Source organism: Heterocephalus glaber, unplaced genomic scaffold (assembly GCF_053883595.1).
Source record: "Heterocephalus glaber isolate CG9 unplaced genomic scaffold, H.glaber_assembly_v1.0 deba00001523, whole genome shotgun sequence".
In the NCBI taxonomy this organism is placed as follows: domain Eukaryota; kingdom Metazoa; phylum Chordata; class Mammalia; order Rodentia; family Bathyergidae; genus Heterocephalus; species Heterocephalus glaber.
The window spans coordinates 2,222,047-2,240,878 of record NW_028258327.1 but is presented as its reverse complement, the minus strand read 5'-3'; the positions used below and the strand labels follow the sequence as shown (position 1 = coordinate 2,240,878).

Sequence of the window (18,832 nt, the reverse complement as noted above, 5' to 3'; positions counted from 1 at the left end):
GATTATTTCACAAAGTGCTTTTAAAACAGGTTTGTTCCAAGCACCAAAGAAACGAACCTCCAAACACAACCAGGTTGATCATTTAGAGATGACCTTCTCTGCTGTGTAGTGTTTACAAAGTGAGATGAGCCAGGAAATGGGCCAGGATAAGAAAACGGCAAGGTTCCATGGATTCATGGAACATTAAAAACACGGCTACAGCAGAATCTAAAATCACTTTCTCCTCAGGGAAGATGTCCTGTCTAATCACTCTATAAAGTGATTTTGTAAACTGGCCTTTTGCATGTGTAAAGTAAATGGGCTGTCTGACCTTACTGTAATTCAAGAAAAGCCAAACCAATACTGTCACATCGTAGTTACAGTACAGAAAGAGAGTTTGACCTAGGAGTCTTACAACTTGAAAGCTAAGGCTAACTCATTCACCTTTGCTTCATCTTTCCAAAACAAATACCTCATTTAGCAAACTGATGAGTCTGTTATGGCAGTAAAGTGCAATCAGCCTTTTGTCTCAGATGTTAATGACCCAGTATTTGATAAAGGTATCAGCGCTGGGTAACTAGTCTGTATAAATTTCCTGGCATATAAATTTAACTCAAGTGAAATACTAAAATGACTAGCTTTAAAAAGATGGCTCTAAGATGATGATGATGTCGCCATAGACTAGCTTATTTTTCTTCTCTAACAGAAGTTACTTCATGGCAAGAAATGTTTCCTTTGGCTCAGTTGACTTGAAGATAATTTCATTTGGAACTTTTCTTAGCTATTTAATGAAACAATATAAACATAAATAGGGCAAGACTCACATAGCCAATTAGTGGGTCTCATTCAATGGAATGGACTAAGCACATGCCACTGCCACACTGACCAGATGGATTGATGATTTAAGCAAAACTGCTGTCCTTTCCCACTGGGTAAATACCACTGTTTCCTAAAACATGATTCTGTGGTAGTAGAAAAGAGAATTTTGGAATCAAGGCCCTCACTGCAGTAGCTAGGCTGGGCATCCATGGCAAGACCTGAGGTTCATGTCCACAGCTCTGGCACAAAGTATCTGGTACACTATAAAAGAGACATCTATGCCTTGGAAGGAACACTCTGAGGCCACAGAAACAGACCAGAGAATGAAGCTGATCTCTGGGCTCCTCGTTCTGTGACACCTATCTCAAGAAAAGCATCTGCAACATCTGAGTGTGCGAGGCAAGGTGGCCCCAAATCACAAGGAAGCTGAGTTTAGTTGAAAGTTGACATTGAGCTCAGAAGTGCTTCCATTTGTTAGCAGTTTTCAGCTTTGGGCTTCAGATCAGTTGATAAATGACATAATAAAAGGGTAATGAGTAAACTCAGATGAGTTTGGTCATTATCAAGCTATCTACACAGTGCCCAGTTAAGTAAAATGATCTAGTGGAGGAATAGTTCTGGCCTGGGAGTAAAAGAAAGCCAGTTAAAACACATCTTTCTCTAAAATTTCCCGTAAAGTCAACTGAACAAAGTGTAAGATTTCTTGCTTTTTAAATGTCACCTTAGCCTCAATTTTAACTTACATTGTTTATTAAAAGGATCAAACAGACATCCGTTTGAAATTGCTATGATAGAGAAAATATTTTTTGAGGAAAATGAGCTAAAACTTGGAAAAATAAGTAAAAAGGCATTTGTATTGACAGAACTCTAAGTTTTTAAAGTTAAAACAATATACTGTACCTACAAAATACTGTAAAAATATGTCTTAAAATAGAATGACATTTAGTCAGAAGGCTCAGTAAAACTTAAAAAGCTTCCCAATAAAAAGGACAATAAAAATAACCTTTTAATCTTTGACCCTTCCTCACTTTCTTGCCCTCAGTCTCTGCCAGTCTAGATGTACTAAAGCAGAAGAGACTAAAAGCCATGAAAAAGTGCTGGTATATTTAGAATTTCTTCAGGACAATTTCTATCTTGGTAACTTGAATTCTGATCAAGGCAACTGATGAACTTTAAATATATTTGGAGTCACCGGTTCAAAGACCTCATCATCATCTTCCACCCCTTCCTGTATTGGCTTCATCTTGGCAGAGGCTCGCTGGTGAGGGGAGGACATGTCTATGAAAAAACATAGAAATGAAAATTGCTGAATGCATAACGAGCCCAGACACTGGTGTGATGTAGTAACTATAAACCCCACCTGGAAAACAAAACTCTGAGAATCCACAGCTAGTACCAGGAATGCAGTGTCTCTAATGTCATTATTTTTTTTTTCATTAAGTTTATTGGTACATTTTAGGTATACAATAGAATGACATTCATCATTGGGAACCTGTACCTTTACATGACATATTTTGTTTCTTAGTTTTTCCCCATTCTCCTGACCTCCTTCACCCCCTCCACCCTTCCCTATTTACAAAGATTTTGTTTCCATTTTTTCATTTTCTCATATTTTTTCCTTTCCCTTCTTTCCTTTCCCCCACCCCTCCCACTTCCCCTTCCTCTTTAGATCTTTTCTTCCTATTTCACATTATCAATTATAATTTTAATTCTTATTTACACTTATAGTTTCTCACACAAGAGAAACTATTTGCTATTTACACGTGTCCTATTTATTTCACTTAAGAGTATCGCCTCAATGTGCATCCATTTAGCTATAAATGTCTCTAGTTTCTTGTTCTTTATGGCTGAGTAGTACTCCATTTTATAAAAAAAAAAACCTCATATCTTCTTTATCCAGTCTCCAGTTGATGAGCAATTGAGCTGTTTCCAAGTTGTAGCTATTACAAACTGTGCTGCTGTAAACATGGGTGCATATATATCACTATGGTATGATTCTTTTAAATCTTTTGGGAAGATACCCAGCAGAGGAATAGCTGGGTCAAATGGGACTTCCAGTCCTAGTTCTTCAGCTCACCTGTCCAGGCAGTGGCCAGTTCCTCTCCTAACTGAGGACAGGCACCTCCTGTGGGCTTCACTGCCTGCCCTGAGGGTCCTTACCTGTAGTGCAGATGGACCTGCCTGCATGGAGGACTGGCTCAGGGACCCTGATGGGCCTTTGTGCCTCCCTCAAGTCCTGAGTTACATGAACTGGGGAGATTGGACATGATAACCATCAAAACTCTGGGACACCGAAGAGGGAAAAGTTAGGTAAAGAATTCCCTTTGCTGGCATTTGATCCCTACTAAGCTGATTTAGATTTCAGTGTGCTTCTAATTATATGAGGGCCTGAGAGTCTCTCCAAAAGTAAACAGACATTTGTTGTTCTGAAAACCAGAGTAAAGGTCATGCCTGTTCCTGAGAATGAATAAGCTACCTCAAGTCTGAGCTGCAAAATGAGTAGCACAGTGTGAAGTTTGTCAAGTGACTTTTCTTGACTTATGAAACACTTTTTCACGAAGGAGCAACACTTTTGTAATCTAACCAGTGTAATGTTCTAAGATTTTTTTTTCCCACTCTCCTATTAACTTTAATGACATTTTCTTCATTCCTTTCAAAGTGTTATTATTTTTATTATGTTTAACCATCTGGCCAACTACTTTAGCAAGTAATTAAAAAATCTTACAAGGGTTTGGAATTTTAATTAGATTATACAATATTTGATAAATGGGGATAGAGAAGGATTTGATAGTTTCTCTGCTAGAAAAAATTATCATCTTTTTTTTTTTGCCTTTGCTTATTTATACCATTTTTTTTTTCCTTTTTTCCTTTTTCTTAGTGCTGAGAATCAAACCAAGGGCCTTGTCATGCTAGACAAGCCCTCCACCACTGAACTACCCAGGCCCTGTAAGATTTTGTTTTTAATTGAGGGAACTGAGTTTGAATTGAAGCTTTCTGAATAATAATGCCTAAGGATAGCTGTGGCTTTTGCACCTAATTTTCCCTTAAATCAGCTCAGCACCAGCACTGAGGTATACAAGCAAAATGTACAAAATCAAGGCTAATGGGGAAGTTGGCATAGGTTAATGGCTCTCAGGAACAGGTTATCTCTGGATCACAGGGGTCATTCTCAGATCATTTCCAGACCATTTAGGTGGGTGATCAGGGAATCCAACGTCTTCATCTTTAAAAATCATATAGAGAGAAAAAGAAAGGGATGTTTAGGTGTGTTATTTAATGTTACAAAGGTAAATAATAAAAGAATAAGAACCACTGGTATTACCATGTGGAAGAGTAAGGGGAAGGGAAGGTAGAAGAAAAAGGTTAAGTGGATAAATCAATAAATAGCACATTACTCAGGATTCAGAACAAAAATTGCTCCAAAGTAACTTTTTTGGGAGCCTGGCTAAAATTAAGTTGCAAGGGGTTAGGTTTTTATTGTAAGATTTCTGTTTTGACTATCTGATGTCTATATACATAATTTTTAAATTTTTTATTAAGATTAAAAATGTCTACCTGTACACAGTCCCTTCACAGACACCTTACAGGTGAGGACATGCTGGCTGAGGAAAAAGGTCATGGCTGGACAGGGAGGACAGGGACTCTGGAGTCCGAGCACAGTCCCTGCTGGCTGGGGAGATAATGTCATATTCCTCACTCCAAGGGGGAAATGAACACCAACCCACAGGGCGGTTGTGAGGATTAAATGAAAATGCCCTGGACAGTGGTCAGCATGTATCAGCTGCTACAGGAATGCTGAACACCCTTAAACAAGTTTACTCATAAACTGATACTGCTAACTGTGGGGTAAAAAACCAAAGCAAGAACTTAACAACACATTCAACACTTCTGTTTCAAGGTTAGCCAAGTGACCTTAACCAGATAATCCAACCTCCCGGAGCCACAGTTTACTCATCTACAAAATGGGGATGCGGTCTTTCTCTAGCCCTTTTGGTGAGTTTGAGAATTGCTCATAGGCTCCTCTCCCTTCAGCTGCTGCCTGATCACATCTGCTCCCCACTTCACTGCATAGTTCATGCAATGCTAGTTGTTTGTAAGTCTACAGCCATTCACAGTAGGAATGAAATGCAACCTGAGCTGAACAGATTATTTCATGAAATGAGCCTTGAAACTAGGAATGCTATTTTGGTTTTTTGTATCATTCTAGGTAAATAAATACATAAGATCTGAGAGAAACTTGTCATATCAGACATATTGCTAGTCTTTGCAGATGAAACTACTAACCAGATGCAAGCTAACTTAAGTATATTTGTACAACTAGGTCACATGGAGTTAGTAGATTGTTCAGAGTACCATCTGGACACCAATAACAAAAAAGTACTTTAAAAGACTTGCTTCTTGGCTAGGAATGGTGGCACAAGCTTATAATCTCAGCACTTATTAGGCCAAGGCAGGAGGGTGGCACAAGCTTATAATCTCAGCACTTATTAGGCCAAGGCAGGAGGATCACTGCAAGTTCAAGGCCAGCCTGGGCTACATAGTGAGTTCAAAACCACCCTGAACTACATGGCGAAAAACAGTCTCAAAAAAGAAAAATACTTGTTTTTTATAAGAAATAGCTCTCTAAATTTTTTATAGCATCTTTGATAACATCATGTTAATTATTTCATGAAAAAATGGTTTAAACTGACGTTCTTTCAAAGGTGAGTTCCAACTGATATTGCCTATATTGTCTTATGAATAAAAAAAAGCCAAGACAACAGGTTATTTAACCTCAATTAACCTTCAAAGAAATGTGGCATGCCCCCCTGTTACCATGGCAATGCCTGTGCTCCAGCACTACTTATTAGTGATGGAATTGCCAAGGACGGTGTACAATCTATCTGTGAGGGCAGGAGGAAGACAGAAAGTTTTATGCATTAAAACCTTGTAAGGAGAGAAGATGACAAGATTACCTGATGAGCAAGCACCTTGGTCCAGCAGCGGAGAGAAGAAGGCTGATAAACATATGATGGCACTAAGCCCGTCTCACTCATCTTGGACATCTTGCCCTCACCTCTCCCCATCTCACAATCATACATGCAAATGAAACCCAGTAAACAAAGCAATGGAGAGTGAAAAGAGTTTTAAGTTCACTGGATTATGAGCTATTGAATAATAGGAATTAATTTTTCTCAGGTTATCTCATCACTTCACTTTCTCCCCTTCAGATGACAGTTTAAAGTGGAACACAGAATCTTGTGAAGAGAGGAGAGATCTTGCTGTGGGTTTAGCATTGTGAGACTTGTAAAAAGACAGCACAACATAAGAAATGGAGGTGGCAGTCATTTCATTGAAACAGTTCACTTAAAGTTTCCCTTTACCTTTATGAACTGCATTTCTGTTTAATAGCACATCTGCTATGTAATGAAGTATGTTTCTGGTATTATATCCCAGACTGGCTGGGATCTTTAAAAGTAGTGCCTTCACCACAGTCCACGGAAGCTGCTACCCTGAACGATCAATAGATGAGAAACACAAGATGTCATCTAAAACTAAAGTGAATAATTTTTTTAAAAAATTATTACGGTAAAAGATATTGCCATTAAATCCCCCTCCAAATGTCTCCCCTTGCTTTGGACACACTTATCCTACCATTCTTGCCATTTTCTGAAGAAGTTCTGGAAGTCCTCTTCCATGCATTTCTTTAGTTGCACTGTTGTGGCTGCCTTGATGTCCTGAATTGATTCAAAATGTTTACCTTTTGTGGTCATTTCAACTTCGAGGAAGAGCCCCAAGTCTCACGGTGCCAGATCCAGTGAAGAAGGTGGATGTGAACATACCAAAATGTTTTTGACAGAAATTTCTGTAAACTGCTGCAGAAAGTGGTAAAAGTGATGGGATAAGTGTGTTCTAAGCGAGGGAGTGTATTTTGAGGAGGTTTAGTGGCAATCTGGTTTGTACTGTAATAAAATTTTTGTTTAAACATTCACCAGTTTGATCACATCATGTACTAGAATGTCAAAATCAGCATAATTTCAGAACACTGGTAATTCTATAGCCTCTCTACTCCAAAGTGCAGTTCACAGACCAGCCACAAAAGCATCACCTGGGTCTGTTACACTACCAGCCCCACTCAACAGCCACCACATCAGGAGCTTTAATAAGCTCCCTGGGAGATGCACATGCACATTTAAGAATGTTCCACAGGTCAAACAAAAAACCAAAACAATGCAGATACACACACACACACACACACACACACACACACACACACACACACAGAAAGAGATGAAAACGGAGCCCACAAATTAGACTTTGGCAATGTATCCACCAGATGCAATGTACACAAGCTGTTGGAACACAGCTGCTGTGGCTAACACATAGAGTTGTCAAGCGCTAGCCAATGTCACTTACAGCTTTCTCTTTTTAAAACACAGAGGAAATTTTGAAATGAAATCATAAAACAGGAACATTGCTGTTCCTAAAAACTGTTCAAGATTTTTTTTTGTACCAGGAATCGAACTCAGGGCCTCATCCTTGCCAGGCAGGCACTGTACCACTGAGCTACATCCCCAGCCCCAGGTTGTTTTTCCAAAGGCAGGTGTAGAATCCTAGAATGTGACCTAAAATGAGCTAGCCAGAACCAAAGTCTCTAAGGAGCAGAACCTGAGGAATGAGAACAGGGCCCTGTGAACCAAGGTTAGAAGTGACATGTGCTGTCAATCATTCTGAATTTTCCACAAGTTTCACGTAGTCTGGCCTACAGAGTGTGGGATATTCCACCAAGACTCCTGGTTACTACCACCAATCAGCTCTCTACTTCCCCTTACCTCAGGCCACTTAAATTCCTTCACCACTAGCCAACTGGGAAACAGACTTGAGCTTGTCTCCTTGTCAGCTGGCCTGCAATAAGTCTCTTTATTTTTGCAAACACTTGATGCCAAAGTACTGGTTTCTGTGTGCTTAAGCAGCAGCAAGCCCTTGCTAGGTATCACTCGGGTCAACAAGCATGAGCTTTACAACCCAACAGGATCCATAGATTTGTATCCAACCCCTGTGCAATGCAAACAAGTGAATAAACACACTCCCAACTGCCTCATCTGTAAAGTAAAATAATAGCCACTGAGGTCAACTCAGTTTGCTGTTAAACCACTTGCACTCCTTCTCTCATCCCTCTGCACAGCAAGAGGGTTCAATGATCTACTACTGACGGCACTTACAGCCACATCACGGAAGTGACACAGCCCACTTGGGAGCAGGATGTAAGAGCCATTGGTGAATCTGCCACCACTGTCCTCCCTCTGCCTAAGAACAAGAGCCCATTAGGCTGCTTTCTGGCCAAATCCTGGAGTGGGGAGCACATGGCCCAAGGCATCACCCAAACTGCACATGGAGCCTCAGTTAATACTTTTTAAAAGAAACCATGCAATAAATTTGTTACATGTGTTGCACCTGAAATGCCCTTGCTGTCCATGACATATTTCTATGCTTAGATTTTGCTTTCGAATGTTACATCTGAAGAAATTAAAACTATGCTATTGTGGCGTATTGATCGTTTTGAGTTTTAAAGGCACTTAAAAAAACAGCAAGTGCAAGAAGACTGTCACTCTGACCTTCGCTGATCATCACTTCTGAACAGATTTCTGACATACAAGAAACAAAATTCCCATGTAAAAGATGCCCTAGTACTACTCAGCCATACAGAAAGATAAACTTGAGTCATTTGTATGAAAATGGATGCATCCTGAGCCCATAAGTGAAATAAATCAGACACACAAAATTAAATATCATATGGTTTCTTTTATATGAGAAACCCAAGTTATAAATAAAGAGCAAAATAAAAAAGATAACAGGAAGCAGGGAGAAAGATCTTTCTCAAATAGAAAGGAGATCAAGAGAAGGAGGGAAGAGAGGAAAAGGGAATGAGAAAGGAAGCAAGATGTGTCATGTGCATGTTACCAACTGAACACAGGAATGTACTACAAACATGTACTAATCAAAAAGAAAATAATTATTAAAGAAGAGTAACAGCACTCTTATCAGGGACAGGAAGCTGAGACAGAGAATTCTTTACAAACCCTATTTAAATAACTCAAGTATTCCAACATAATTTAGTTAATTTTTCACGATTCCTTATTTTGTCCAATTCAATACACGTTAAAGTGTTTGACTCTACGTCTTTGTGTCTCATTTCCTTCTGCAGGGTCTGTGCCATGTAAAACTTGTATTATGTATAAACTTCTCCAGTTAACCTGTCCTATGTCAGTTTAATTCTCAGGGCCAGCCAAAATACAAATAAATAAAAAGGGAAACCATAAAAGGGAAGAGGGGAAGTTTTGCCTGCCCTGCACACCAACTATATGGCCTTATAAATTCCATCCTCTTCTGACTAACACAATTTATCTGAAGCACACAAAGTTACAAGATCATTTATATAAACACAGGATTACTGAATGAGTGCTTGCAATTTTAAACAAGTGGCTTTGGGTCAGAATATAATTGGAAATGTGAAAGTTTTTAACTTGTACAATGGAAACACTGGATACTTATAATAATTTAATTTCCCCCATTTTATTTATTAATTTTGAAAACCTGTCTCATTTGTGCCATTTAAAATGATTTAAAGCAATCTAAACTTGGAAGAGTCTGGAAAACTTGCCTCTCAGTGGTAACTCAGGGATGTTGCAAGATCTTCCTTTTCAGGATCATCCCATTATGCAACCAATTTTTAACTCTTGGTGCTCAAGCTGAGATAATCCAACAGTTAAACCTCCAGCAGCTTTTTCCCTATCATTCTTTGAAGAAGGTGACTTTTTTTTTTTTGGTACCAGGGATCGAACTCGGGTCCTTGTGCTTGCGAGGCAAGTGGTGGAACCACTGAGCTAAATCCCCAGCCCTCCCTATCATTCTTAACACACTGTTGGTCTAGGATTTCACTCTAAAATCATGAAAACACTTTATCCACCAAAATATGTGGACTATTTTACACTCTCCCAGCGAATCTATTTTACACTTTCCCAGCAAAGTATATATGGCAAAACAAGTGAACAATTTCTAAAACATAATGAGTTTTAAAGTTGGATTAGCTGATGGGAAATATACGGGGAAAAAATCTAGAAAAAAATTGGCTATTGCTACCTTTATGTTGCTAAACAGTTACTTGCAAAGTTTTTGTTTTGTTTTGTTTTGGTACTGGGGATCGAACTCAGGACCTTGAGCTTGCAAGGCAGGTGCCGGAACCACTGATCTAAATCCCTGGCCCAGCAAAGTTATTTTTTGATTAAACTGTCATACTGGCTGTGAAAGTGACATCTCCAGATTGCTGGAGTCTCATCAGTTTTGAGGTAACTTACAAAGGGAAGATGTGCTGGAGGAGCCCCTCAGAAACTGCTGCAAACCATCTTCACCGTCACTGGAGCTGGCTATACTGTTCCTCATTTCCAGCATGGAGATCTGTGCACAGAGACTGAGCTGGTGCTCCAGCTTTTTGGCCTTCTATAAAACAAAGTTTTAAGATTCTGAGACTTGAATCATATAATCCCTGTAACAGCATGTATTTTTCCTTGTAATAGGCTAGTGAAAAAAAGAGTATCTGATGCACCTTAAGTATCCAATGAATGTAAGCTGTGACTTTATCAGCTCTCACTGTATACACATTATAAGAAATTTAACCTACTCAATAAGCTATTTATCAATCTGAAATAATAAGCACAAACTTAATGTGACAGAGAGTTGAGACAAGATGACTGAAGAGGTGCACACCCATACCTGGTGTTCCTGGAGAACAGTATGCATCACAGAAATGACGTTTCACAAGTTCTCTTGTTTAACTACTTAAATTTTCTCCTAAAAAATGTGGGAAATTAAGGTCCAAGTGCAAACTGTTGAAGATCTGTGCATCTCTGAAAGCTCATCCTTTCTCGTCACCCATGGGCTTCCTAGGGGTGCTGTACCTACGAAGATGTGCAGGACTGGAAGAGACCTCTGCTAAAATGCCAGCTGGCTGCTTTCAGGGTTTACAGCCTTTCCCGTCTACAGCCTCTCTCGGCCCTGCCATCCCTGGTGTACTCTTCTCTGACTCCCTTCCATTCCCTTACCATCTTCCTTAGGTTACTTAAAAAACTTTTGAAGAGGACAGTACTTCATCTCATAAATGCTGGCCCCTGATACAGACTATATTCACTAGGTAATGACAAATGCAATAATTATAAAATTCTCCCTCACTCTCAAGAAATGACTTGCTCAAGAATCTCTCCCTTACAATATCCCCTCTGCACCTAATATATGACTACTTAATGGAAATCAGGAAAACACAGATTGGGTAAAGTGAAGTATGTCTCACTGTACATGCTTGATTAACTAAAAAAAAAAAATTCAAAAAAGCACTTACTTTATCATTTAAGGTGGGATCATTCAATGAGTAGAGCTTATTTGTAATGTCTTTTCCTATAAGATACCTAAATATTTCATACAGAAAAGGCTCTGATTCCAGAAAGTAAGTTAATTTTTCTCTTGACCAGCACAAAAATCTGCAGTTATCATCTGCAATAATGGTGACCTGCCAAAGACACAAACATGCAAAGAAAGGAAATGCATCTATGTATGTGAATTATGACTATAGTATTTGGGAGAAGGAAAGAGTAGAATAATTTAACAGACATTATCATAGCAAATGATTTGTCAAATTAGTTAAAATTCAATGCATGCAAGCTTCTATAACTATATGGAAAATTGTGTTTAAAAACAGTCTCAGACTACACACAAACAGGTTATATATATGTAGTGCAACTGTCATCCCCTAGTCACTCTCTACCATTTTCCTGCTTCTGTATTTGTCAAAACAATTATTGCCCCCAAGATTATCATATTTCTTTATTTATTATCAGCCTCCCCTTTGAGAATCTGAGCTTCATGGGATAAGAATCTTGTCTAACTTATTTACCACCGTAACCTCAGTGGTTTGATGCCTGGCACAAAGCACATGCATAATAACATACTGAAAGAACGAATGAAATTTAGTATTTTATGGAGTCTTAAGGATGCCGATACATTTCTTAAATCCAAATGTGTTTGGTTTTGGGGATTCTAACTATAAGTCCAAACTTTCTTTTTCTAGGAATATTGATCCACTTTTTAATGTGGCCAAACCTAATTTGCTAAAGATCGGATTTCAGCCTATTGATGTAAGGACAGAGCTGAGTTTTTCATTTTCTTTCTTGGTTGACTTACGTAACCCCTTTGTCATCTGAAACGTATTTAATTTTGTGTTGGACAAAGGGAAAGAGCTCTTTTGGAACTATCTGCTCTGAGGCCCAGATAAGACTTCATGTCAATTTAACAAACCTTTATTAATGTTCTACTAGGACAAGCATTAGGTTTAATGTTGAGGATATGAAAATAGTGCTTGCCTTCAACAGTCTGTGCCCATTTATTAACTCCTTCATTCAGTAAACATGCATTGAGCACCACTGTGATTGTTGGAAGCCTGACATTTTAGGATGGGCCTCTGGTCCAATATGATTATTCCCTATAAAAAGGGGAAAAATTGATGTGAGATTTTAAAGCTTCTGTAAAACAAACATACTTCTTAAGTCATTAGGGCACTTTAACAGTGCCACGAGGGAATTGCTGAGGAGTCAGAAACAGAAGTCTGGCATAAGGATTAGTGAACTGTCTTGAGGGGAAAATTTATTACTTTTTCATGTATCATACAGCATTTCACATGCTAGGAGCATGAAACTGTCCTAGAAGAGGTCTATTCATCTGGTGCTTACTGAGTTCTCATGGGCACTAATATATACCAGTTAAAATCAGCAGGTTAAACTGCTTTATACCTTCACTGAAATACGTACTTAATAGTAAGATAATGTTTTCTTTAAATATCAGGTAAAACTCAGTGTTCACTTATTTCACAAGACCACAGATACATGTCTCCAAGACATTCCTCTTCCCTTGAAGTCAATAAAACTGATTTTCAGGCTTTGCAGCACCAGAATATACTACTGGCTATGGGAAGGCAACAGCATGAGACAGAATGCAAAAGAAAAACATGTCAGCAGTAGTGCTCACTGATATGAAACAACTGCACAAAGAAAAAGAAGACAAACACAACACACTACTACTTCTATCTTCTGTAACAATGGTACTCAAGATTCCAATAGTCATAAGTGGTAACTTTTGGTCTGTAAGTACCAAAACAACTGCAAGCACCTAGGGAGAGGAACTGTAAGTTCCAACTTTGTGTTTTCAGCTCTGTCACTATACCCATTACTATTAAAATTATTACACCTTTGCCTGAACAACGCTCTAAAATGCTGTGCAATTTCAATGGACTATTACCAAGTCACTTGCCTTTTCTTTCCTTCTTTTTGTCATATTGTATAATTCATCAATAGCCTGACCACAGAATGAATTTAAAGAAGTAAATATTCAAAAGACGTAGCTGCTTGTCAGAAAGCTCCCAAAAGGGAAGGATGAGCTTAGGAAGTACAAGGCATATAGGTGGAGAAGTCCAACCACTGAAAATTTCAAGTGTCCTCTGTGACTGCTACAGGGAGTTAAGAAATTGGCCCTGGAAGCACATGACATTTTTTCATTTGGGAACTTGCTTCAGAAAGAGGATATTGTAGGATGCTGCACATCCTACACAGATGTGCAACAGACACATTTTACTCTTGAGTATCTGGCAACAGGAACAGTTTGTAAATAATCAAAGCAAAACCTCTCCCAAGGGCTTACTTTGATGGAGTTAGCTCTGCCTGTACAGGAACGGGCTCAATGATGCTAGAGTAATTTTCATTCACTGGCCAAACACAAAATGCCACTCCAGATTCTCTGCAGAGAAGTGCAGAAAAGCTGACTGGTAATAACAAAGGATAAATCAGAATCCTTCATCCAAGTATGGTACCTCAAGTTTGGTCAGCTTCTTAGAATCTTCCCATTAGTTACCAGCAACAATTCTCAACTACCAAAATCTAATCCCCAGTGTCCAAGAAGAAAAAGAACTGTATTAGTGGTAGGAATTACTGTTTGTTAACCTAATTATAAATGTAATATAATTTGAAGCCTAGCAGAAAGGGTACTACACTTTTGTGTTCCTGGCCTCTGAGGAACCTCTTGCTTTAGGAGACAAGGGTTTGGTTCCCATTACATCCCAAATCCCAGTTTCTTCAGGATAATATGAGACTGAGTTATCATTTAAAACCACCTGCTACTGGGCTGGGGATTTAGCTCAGTGGCACCGTGCCTGCCTTGCAAGCACAAGGTCCTGAGTTCTATCCCCAGTACCGCCTAGATAAATAAATAATAAACAAACAGCTGCTACTATACACAGAGAAACAGATGCAATAGATAAATGCTGGGCTTTGGAAAAAGCAACTGTCAGGAGGCGAGAGGACAGAAAGAGAGGAGAAAGAAGTGGCCTTGTCCTCCTTTCTAGATGGTAGTGACTAAAGGTACAATAAGAACATAACTCTCTGGGCATTGTTGACCTCCTTAGTGACAAGGTCACAGGTAAACTAGAGGAGCCAGGACATAGCATTAATTTCCTCTTTCTGTATTTTAAGCATAGTCACCATGGGAACAGTGTCACACATACCAGTAAAAGGTCTGTGAGACCATCCAATAAATGCGTTTAATTTTAACAGATTGTATAACTACTTAGGCCAGTTACTCAGACAGGGAGGGAGCAGGGTAAGGCTGAAATCATGTGAATGGAATAAACTAAACTGTATGCCTATAATATTTTATTTTTATCTTCAGTCTGTGGCATCTCAAATTCTCTGGTATCTCAAAATGAGACTCTAAAATGAGACTTTGCTATCCAGAAAACTGACATTTCTTTCTCCCTCAGGTTGTATCATCTCCTTCAATTTCATTCTGTACCTAGACAGATGGACCTTATTGCTCAGAATATTTCCTTACTGCTGCTTACCTAGAGGTTTAAACTAAAGAAAACTCTCACCCATGTTCTTGATTATTTTCCTACAAAAAACAAATGGGACATCTAGGTACTCACAAAAAGAATTAGAATGAAGTGTCATGTAATGGAGCAATTAAAAAATAAAAAAAGAATTATACCAAGTAGTCCACACTTAAACTGCTGCTACTACGAATAATTTCATTCTTTGCCCTTAAAAATACTCATTACAAACAAAAGGGAAAAGTGATTCAATATTTTCATAATGATTACTAAAATAAATTCTCTAGGGCAAAGCTAGTTTTCTGCTTTTCCCTAATAAAATTAATCAATTATATGTTTTAGGTAAACTGATTATCTACAAAGACATTCTCCTTTTGTCTCATGATAAAAACATTAGATAGTTTCTATGGAAAAATTATAGAAATTCAAATAAGCAAAAAGGAAATTTAAAAAGCACACAAACTCATACCAGAAATAACAATGTTAACACCTTGGCTAAAATAGAACATATCTTTATAGACCTCTTTTTGTGTACATATACATTCTGTTATGGTTTAGATCTAAAAAGTCCCCCAAAATTCTTATGTGTGTAGAAGAATGTTCATACAAGTTTTGGTACCAGAAAAGTGGGGTCATTGCTATGACTGTGCCTGACCATGTGATTTAGACTCCTTTAGAACTGGTTCATAGGAGGAGTTTAGGAAAATTTGGAGATGCTGGCTAGAGAAGCCCTAGAACTGAGCTTGATGGGAAAGTTTGGTTAATGCTCAGAATACCAGAATGCTAAAAGAAATGCAGACAGTAAAGGCCAGGCTCAGGAGGTTTCAGTTGGGAACAAGGACTCCTTTGGCAGTTGGACTAGAGGTCATGTGTGTTACACTCCGACAGAAAATCTGTCTACATCTTACACACATCCTGACTTTACAGGAAACTAAAATTAAAGGCCAGGGCCTAATTAATCTAGTGGGGAGATTTCAAAGTAGCTTGATGCTCAGGCTGGCATGGGTACTACTGACTGCTTTTAGGCAGATCCCCATTGAGAATCAGGAGCAAATGGCCATGCTGAATGATTTGAAAAGTTATTAATTTCCCCAGAAAGAAAGCACCTACAAAGTTGGAGCAAAGGAAAGCATGGTTGCTTAAAAGATTAGCATTAGGGCTGGGGATTTAGCTCAGTGGTGGCAGTGCCTGCCTCGCAAGCATAAGGTACCAAGTTCGATCCCTGGTACCAAAAAAAAAAAAAAAAGATTAGCATTAAAAAGAAGCTAAGTACTTTGTACCAGGACCATAGAAACGATGGCTTGAAGCCATCTCAAGAATTACCAAGACCTCACCCATTGCAATCTCAATGGTAAAAACCTGTAAAGCTTTCATTTGAGAAGAGACCCAGTGGGTGCCCTGCTAAAGATGGGCTACCTAGGGAGCTGGTTCACCAAGGTTAATTTCATAGTGTGTGGCACTCAAGAGGCCACTGCAACCAAGATCCAAGGGGGCCTGGCTTCTGCTCTCACTGGTAGCAGACCTTGATATCAGCCACATGGTACTGATTTTATAGGCATCCAGAATGTAAGAGTTGCAGTGTGACCCTGAGAGATCAGTACAGGAAGCTGTGAGAGTGAAGCCAGAAGTTAAGTGGAGACTTCAGGAATTTGGAAATGCCAGGAACATAGAACATCTGCTGAGGAATGCAACAGGCAGTGGGTAGAGCCACCCAAGAATGAAGCTATGTGTGCTGTAGCTAACAATGCATGGTGGTGGGTCTGTCCAAGCCCTTTGGAGTTCACATCTCACCACAACTTGCCCTGGGTACTGGACACAGAACTACATGATTTAATGTTTGTCTCGCTAAATTTTGGTCTTTCTTTGATCCCATTCCTTTCTATCCACCTACTTTCCTCTTTTGGAATGAAAATGTTTACCCTGTGGCACTGTATGCTGAAAGTATTTAACTTTCTTTTGGGTTTTTAAAAGGGGCTTACAGCTAAGAGTTTGCCTTGAGTCTCAGAGGAGAATTTGGACTTGGACTTTTCAGCAATATTAGGACTACTAAAACTTTAGTGATTTTTAGTGATGGACTAAATGCATTTTTGCATAATGAGTTGGATATGAGTCTTTTGGGAATGAGGGGTGGAATGTTATGGTTTAAATTTAAAATGTCCCCCAAAATTTTCATGTGTATGGAGGGGGATTGAATTATGGTGGTAGTATATTCATCAGTGGACTGCTCCATTGATAAGTTCAGTAGCCAAATGTGCTATTAGGAAGCAGTTGGAGGTAGAGCACTGAGGACATGACCTAGGAAAGTATATTCTTATTCGTAGCTCCTCCCTTCTCTCTCTGTTTCCTGGCTGCCATGGGTTGAACAGCTTTCCTCTGCTATTCCTTCCCACCATGTCATTCCCTCCCACCATGCCATTCCTGCCTTGGAACAGGCTGACCATGAGCTGAAACTACAAGCTAAAATAAATCTGTTCTCCTTTAAGTTGTGAGAGTTGGGTATTTTAGCTCAGTAGTGGGAAGGTGGCTAATACACACACTATTTTACACTTAGCCACCTCATCATCAACAAAGGAGCCAAACACTCTCACTAGGAAAAGATAGCCTCTTTAATAAGTAGTGCTGGAAAAATTGGGTTTCAACTTGCCAAAGACTAAAACTAGACTTACATCATGCACCAAACTAAAATTGAAACGGATTAAAGGTCTAAATATTAAAACAGAAATGCTGAACTGGCTGGAACAGAGGTTAGGTAGAACTCTTGAAGACATTAGTGTCAGAAAAGATTTTATGAACAAAACCTCAGTTGCCCGTGAACTATCACAAATAAGCAACAAGTGGGATCTCTTCTTATTAAAAAGCTTCTGCACAGCAAGGGAAACCAACAGTAGTGTGAAGAGACAACCAACAATGTGGGAAAAAATTTTCACCTACTGTTCCTCAGACAAAGGTTTACTTTCTAGAATCTATAAAGAACTTAAAAAAATCAGACCTCCAAAATTTAAAGACCCAATCCAAAAGTGGGCATCTGAAATGGACAGACATTTCTCAGACAAAGAAGTAGAAATAGCAAATAAACATATGAAAAAAATCTTTAACATCACTGGTCATTTGAGAGATGCAAATGAAAACAACGCTGAGATTCCACCTTACCCCAGAAAGAATGGCTGCTTATCATGAAATCAACCAATAACAAATTCTGGCAGGGCTGTGGGGAAAGAGGAATCCTGCTCCACTGCTGGTGGGAGTGTAGACTTGTGCAACCACTGTAGAAATCAGTATGGAGATACTTCAAAGAACTAGGACTGGAAGTCTCATTTGACCCAGGTATTCCCCTGCTGGGTATCTTCCCCAAAGAATTAAAAGAATCATACCACAGTGATATATGTGCACCCATGCTCATAGCAGCACAGTTTGTAATAGCTAAAACTTGGAAACAGCCCAATTGCCTGTCAACTGGAGACTGGATTAAAAAAATGTGTGTTTTTTAAAATAAAATGGAGAACTACTCAGCCATAAAAAATGAGAAATTAGAGACATTTATAGCTAAATGGATGCACATTGAGGCGATACTCTTAAGTGAACTAAATAGGACACAATGTGTCAGAAACTGAAAGTGTAAATAAGGACTAAAAGGTATAATAGATAATGTGAAATAGGAAGAAAAGGGGCAAAGGGGAAGGGGAAGAGGGAGGGGTAGGGGAAAGGAAAAAAGGGAATGGAATTAATATGAGAAAATGAAAAAATGGAAACAAAGTCTTTGTAAATAGGGAGGGATGGAGAGGTTGAATGGAGGGCAGGGGGATGGGAAAAAAATAAGAACCGAGAGATTATGTAAAGGTGCAAATTTCCAGTGATGAATGTCATTATGTTGTATGCCTAAAATGTACCGATAAAATTGATCAAATGTAAAAAAGAATGTACAAAAAAACCCAAAAAGTTTTTAAAAATGAGATTGTACTATATATGCCATGTAATAACCTCTTTTTTCAGTAGTCATTGCCACATTCTATTAATTACCATTCAATTTTGAATGAGCTATGAACTAGTTTTAATTTCCTTTTTTTTTTGGTACCGGGGATCAAACTCAGGACCTTGCGCTTGCAAAGCAGGCAGCGGAACCACTGAGCCCAG

The 18,832-nt window shown here is 38.9% G+C and overlaps 1 protein-coding gene across 4 annotated transcripts in view; it reads right to left on the bottom strand.

Moving 5' to 3' along the window:
• Positions 1–938: 938 nt before the first annotated feature.
• Positions 939–18,832, bottom strand: part of Popdc1 (popeye domain cAMP effector 1) — a 34,274-nt gene continuing 16,380 nt past the window's right edge. For 3 of the 4 annotated variants that reach the window (XM_013069397.3, XM_004875075.4, XM_087187923.1), the window contains exons 6-8: positions 11,171–11,338; positions 10,134–10,275; positions 939–2,076 (exon numbers count right to left, since the gene is read on the bottom strand). In XM_013069397.3, coding sequence (XP_012924851.1) covers positions 1,952–2,076; positions 10,134–10,275; positions 11,171–11,338 — 435 coding nt within the window. In that variant the 3' untranslated portion in view covers positions 939–1,951. The remainder of the gene's footprint in view (positions 2,077–10,133; positions 10,276–11,170; positions 11,339–18,832) is intronic. The other variant, XM_087187924.1, reaches the window with a different exon arrangement.